Here is a 6,000-nt window from a genome sequence, read left to right as displayed (position 1 = left end):
GAAGGCTTTTCATGTTTTCACGACACAGGTGCACTTACATACCGGTAGGCAAAACACTCATACACAAAAAATAATAAATCTTAAAAAATTAAAAAATCAGGAAGAACAACACTGGAGCTGACTGTGGTGCATACCTGCAATTCCACTTGGCAGGTTGAAGTAGGAGAATCACGGCTTGGAGGCCAGCCTGGGCTGTAAGGTAATATATTCAAGCAGTTTATCAGATATTAAATATGAAAAACGTCCTCCACTCCCTAAACGAATGGTAACCATTAAAATCACTATTAAAAAACTCTTTCCTATAATATTATGGGTATGTTTATGGAAGCATTTGCTCCCCATCCTCATTCCTACGTATGCCACCTTTCCTGACCTCAAATGTATATATTTTAAAATTTATTTATGAGGAGAGGGGAAAGGTGAGAGAATATGCACACCATGGCATGTATATGGAGGTTAGAGGACAACTTTGTGGGACTTGGTTTTGTCCTTCAATATGTGGCTCCCAGGGATTGAACTCAGGCTTAGTGGCAGGTACATTTACCTGTTCAGCCAACCCTTTGAGCCTTTTTTCATTTACCAATATATTTTGGACATCCTTTCTAAAAGTGTAGACAGATAATATCTTGTTGGTTTTAACATTTTATTTTGTGTGTGAATGTGTATGCATATGTGGGTGTGCCACAGTGTACATAGGGAGGTCAGAGGACAACTTGGAGGAGCTGGTGTTCTCCTTCCTTAACAAAAGGATTTAAGATAGCATTTTAATGATGATGGCTGCTAGTTTATGAACAGTGACTTGGGAATGGGTATAAAAAGCAAGCAGAAAGCATATAGGTTGTAGCTGATATCAGACATCTACTTTAGTAGAGTCTTAAGTACTATGATTTCCTAGAGGTATGATTACCTCAAATCTCCTCTAGATACAGGAAATTGTAACATGTTCAGTTCAAGATATTAAAAAAAACACTTAAAATAGAAACTGCAAAATGTATCTGTAGTTTAAAGGTCAAATTTATTAGGAGATTAAGAGACGTATTATATGTGGACTATAAATACTGTGCAGCTGACTAGTCACAGTCAAGCAGAAATAGTCAGTGCCAACCTATTTTGTAGATACTCTTGTTCTTTTGTTCCAAGCAAAGTTTGCACCATAAGACTTGGACTTGGGTTTCGGAACCTTCCTCTCTTCCACGTCATAGCTCCAACCTAGAGGGAAAGACAAAACAAACAAAAACAAAACAAAACCCACAAGAACAGAATTAATGGGGATACTTGAAGAACACAGCAAGCAGAGGCTAAGTTTTATAATTTCATGTTTATTTATCAACAGGAGTAAATGTCAACACATCTGAAATATAAATACTTATTTGGTAATTTATTCCCTCAGAATCCTGTGTGCAAGAGTCCAAACATTGTCTGAAGATGATTTATCCTATTTCAAATTAAAGGTGAAACCCATGATTTAATTTCTACTTACTTAAAATCTCTTAGTTACTGATGGCTATGCACTGTACAGAATTAGATTTCTGTGTATGATTTTTAACATGTTACTTCTTTAAAAACTACAAAGAACACTAAATTATATAACTCACTTCACTATTCTAAAATCTGGTGTCTTTACAACAGTGTGGGACACATCTGAAATTACAGAGGAAACACACATACAATCATTCCACAGTGGAATGGGACCTTGAGAGACTACCTGGTTCAGTCCCCTTACTAGCTAAACTGAGAAAAGATTTTTCAACTTTTGTTCAGGGGTTATTTGATCAGTTTGAATCATAAGGAAGTTCTGGATAACAATGCAAAATTTGAGAAAGGACTAAAAGCCAGTTGGATCAGAGTGTCTGATGGGAACTTGAGAAGTTACATTTAAATTTTCAATTCCAGATTACTAGTAAACAAAACTGAGAGCCTATGTTCGAAACTATTCTTTTCTGAGAGTTTGTATCCTCTCTCTAAAGCCTTTTCAGTGTTTTGTAACTTAGAGAACCTGGCTTACTTATGTGGGTATCTTCTGGTTTAAGTTGTCATCTTTAGTTCTCCCAGGAAAGAGAACAATCCAATCAACATACTCCTTGAAAATTATTGTTCCCCTTCTGTTCCCTAGGCTAAGCAACTCTAACAAATTTTATTTTTCATTATAAAATACATTTTCCCAACATCCTTCTATTAGAATTTTTCCCAAATATGTTTCAAGATAATCATGTATTAAGTGTCCAAACTGCATTATCATAAAATCAAAGCAAGAGAACATCTTAATTATACAAGTTTTTAAGTAATCCAATGTCTTCCTGAGTATACTTGCTGCCATAAAGCTTATGTCTCAACTGTCTCAAGATTGAATTCAATTTTGTCACAAAAGTAAAACCTATGAAGCTCAAGTCAAAGTATATTACTGCAATTGTCCAAAAAAGGAAAACAGTAACATTTAACATAATACTTTAATCTTTTAAACTCCTTTATTCATATATCCCCATTGCTAGAACTCTATTCATGTTCAAAGAAAGTTCATACCTATAAGAAGATGAGAAATCAGAAAGGAAAGTTAAACATTAGATTAATTTCAATTCTGTCATGGTTTTTCTTTGTGTGTGGTAGATAAATGCATAAAAATATAAAGGAAGTTCCATGCCTTCAAAATGGCCATCCTCACTGTGCAAAAGTTTGGGACTGGGTAAGTGTTTGAGTAGCTACCTTAAGTTAGTGAGTTCCAAGTGAGTTCAAGTTAAGTAAGTGAGTCCATTAAAATAATTTTAAAAACATTAAATATAATACAGAAAATAAGTAACTCATGTGCTCAGCATCACTCTCAGAGTAATGTTTTGAGTACTTTCCTCACTCTAAAAAAAAAAAAACCAACACTGCAGTTTAAGAGAATCTGAACTTAGCCTGGTGTGGTGGCACACACCTTTGCTCCCAGCACTCGGAAGGCAGAGGCAGGCAGATCTCTTTGAATTCAAGGCTAGCCTGGTCTACATAGTGAGTTCCAGGACAGCTGGGGCTACAGGGAGACCCTGTGTCAAAAAGACCAAAAACTGTCCCTGCACCCACAGGACAAAGCTCTAGTTCCATTTGGCCATCTTGGGAATCCCAGGCAGGAAGAGTATGACAGAAAAGAGAAATAAATAAGTAAATGTGAGACAGTTAGTAAGCTCAGGCATTATCAAAAATTAAATTATATCTCATATGTGTTTGAAATCAAAATGTGTTTGTGCCAGACATGGTGGCTCACACTTACAGTCCCAGGACTTGGGAGGCTGAAGCAGGAAAGTGATGTCAGTCCAGGCCAGCATGGGCTGCAAAGTGAGCTTGAGGCTAGCCTAGAATAAACAGAAAGACCCAAAAAAAAAAAAAAAAAAAAAAAAAAAAGAAAAAAAGAAAAAGAGAATGTGAGCTTATAAAACAAGTACATTAAGTAGTAATTCTTGGCATTTAATCACTTACTGAGTTCTATGAGAAGGGCACATAAATATTGTTTAAAGGTCAGAGGTTAACTAGCACAGGTCACTCAGTCAGGAAGGGGCTGTGACAGGCAGTCTGACTATGCCTTAAATCTTTTGTTGTAGTCTTTCTTGTGGTTATAGTAAGTACTTGAAAATGTGAAGCTACTTTTCTACCTGAAACCGGATTCACAACTTTTAAAGTATTCATAAGTAAATTTCTATCACATTGAGCCCATTATGTCTGCATGTGTGATGAACTAGGTATAATCAGCTAAAACCTAGTTATTAACTATGGATAGGGGTTTTGGTAGGTAAGTTAATAGAGTAGACTTAGCCTGGAAAATTTAAACATCGTAAACTTCTTAAGCACTTTCCACATTAATCAGCAAATGCTGTTAACTATAAACACACAATTAAGCAAATATATTTATTGAACATTTACTATTGATTGTTTATTCTGTGTGAAAGACTATTTTTAGAGAGGAGGTAAACCAAGGAATAAAACAAACAAAAATCCCAAACTGCTTAAAGTTAATAGGGAAGTGGAATTAATAATAAACACATAATATTCTAGGTGTTGATAAAGGTAAATCTCTAAATTAAAGTATATGTATACTTTAATGAGTACTAAGGAGAAAGTACTTACATAAAGTAGATGGGAAAGCCCACGTGTTCTGTGAAGACTTGAAGGGGTCAGGGAGTGTGCCATGTGGACCTCTCTGAAAGACTTTAGAGCAACTGCAAAGGTCTTGGGCCAACAGCATACCTGGCTTACTGAGACCCATGTTTTAGATTTATAATCCATGCTAAGGATTTATAAATACTTTTTGTTTGGTCCTTTTGAGACAGGGTCTCCCTATAGTCCCAGCTGGCCTGGAACTCACTATGTAGACCAAGCTGGCCTTGAACTCACAGAGCTCTGCCTATTTCTGCCTCCTGAGTCCTGGGACTAAAGGCATGTGCCGCCATGCCTGGCCTACAAATACATTTTTAAACAGTATTTTTTTAAGTTTTCAAGTTGCTTGGCTTATGAGAGAAGCATTATATATATGTATCATATACATAGTTATAAATATGACTTATATCTAGACCACACATTTACTTATAAAAGAAATAAAATAAGCCCTAAAAGTTGGTTATAAGAGCCAAAGTCATTTTAACCTAGGTTGATTTTAAAACTATACTGACCACATATAAAACTGAATTTCTTTTTGAGACAGGGTCTCACCATGTAGCCCTGGTTGACCCGGAACTTGATATAGACCAGGTTGGTGTCAAAGTCCCAGAGATCTACCTGGCTCTGCCTCCCCAAGTGCTGAAATTAAAGGCATGTAGCACCATGCCAGCCCCAAACTGAATTTCATTAAAAATATAATTTTAATTTCACCCATTTCCTCTCAACCTACTATTGTGTAATTTTTTTCATTTAAAAAATATTTTCAAAAGCCTTTTAAGAATCCTTGAAAAATAATTCTATGACCCTACAATGCTCACTCTACCCAGTCCCAACTATGGAGAAAGGAAACAAGAGAGGTTTCTATGTCTGTTATGCTGGTCACTGCTAAGTTACTCAAGAATTCTATGATCTTCTTTTGCCTGTGATGGGTGAGAAGCATGTTCCCTCTCCCCCTACTGCCTGCCAATATATACTTTCCCATTCAATGAGGTCATGAGAAGACCTGAAGAAATGGGGTCACTTGAAATACTATGAACTGTAATTGCACACATTCCATCAGAACCTAGGCCTTGCTCTATTATCTGTTCTTGTCATGGAGTTTCAGAATGCTGCCAAAGTCAGTGTGATGAGAGACTAGAGCTTTACACACAGGAAAGAACAACTGGTTTGGTTTTCTCCTGGGAACTATGAGCCAGATTATAGCTGTTATTGATGGTGATAACAACAGTAAATAGAAGTATCAAGACAGGAATTGGAATGTGAGTGGGCAAAGCACCCTGAGAAAAAACAAGAATACATTTTTGGAAATATCTGTAACTCGTGGTTATGATCTCTATTGTTGCCCTACTACAGTCCACTAGGATTGTCAGAATATGTAGGGGAAAATAAATGACCCCCCCACCCATTTTTCTGTGGAAACAACTTTGTTCCCAAGCTGAATAAGTGCGTCTCTAATTAAATAAAAGCAAAGAAGGATATGAGGCAGTCTTATGGCAATTCACAACAGAGACTAAAAGTAAAGTAACTCTCTTCAGATCTTCAATCATTCAGCAAATGTTTTTAGCTATGCAGGGCTATTATAATAAAATGTGCTCTTCTGGGGACATTAAGACAAAATAACTCTAAAGATAACATTTGAGAAGATCTTAAGTATATACTTAGCAGTGGGTAAGTGCCATGACTTATACTCTTTTCTACTTCCCATCTGAAATTTGTTCCTAAAACGGAAGAATATATTTTGCATAAAATATAAAGATCTTACTTGTAAAATGTTTTCAATATATTAATTCTATCTTTTTCAACTCTAAGATTTTGTTGTTTTGTTTTTTAAACAAATACTCCAAACGTGTTTGTGGTGAAGAACTGAAACGCTGC

At 36.0% G+C, this 6,000-nt stretch overlaps 1 protein-coding gene across 2 annotated transcripts in view; it reads right to left on the bottom strand.

Moving 5' to 3' along the window:
- Positions 1-996: 996 nt before the first annotated feature.
- The window catches only part of Ndufs4 (NADH:ubiquinone oxidoreductase subunit S4), a 141,833-nt gene continuing 136,829 nt past the window's right edge, over positions 997-6,000 (bottom strand). For both annotated transcript variants that reach the window (XM_008832946.3, XM_017798111.2), the window contains one exon: positions 997-1,209. In XM_008832946.3, coding sequence (XP_008831168.1) covers positions 1,106-1,209 — 104 coding nt within the window. In that variant the 3' untranslated portion in view covers positions 997-1,105. The remainder of the gene's footprint in view (positions 1,210-6,000) is intronic.

This window comes from Nannospalax galili, unplaced genomic scaffold (genome assembly GCF_000622305.1).
Source record: "Nannospalax galili isolate Female #2095 unplaced genomic scaffold, S.galili_v1.0 scaffold235, whole genome shotgun sequence".
Classification (NCBI taxonomy): Eukaryota; Metazoa; Chordata; class Mammalia; order Rodentia; family Spalacidae; genus Nannospalax; species Nannospalax galili.
Note: the sequence above shows the minus strand (reverse complement) of the source record. Positions and strands in the feature narration are given on the sequence as shown.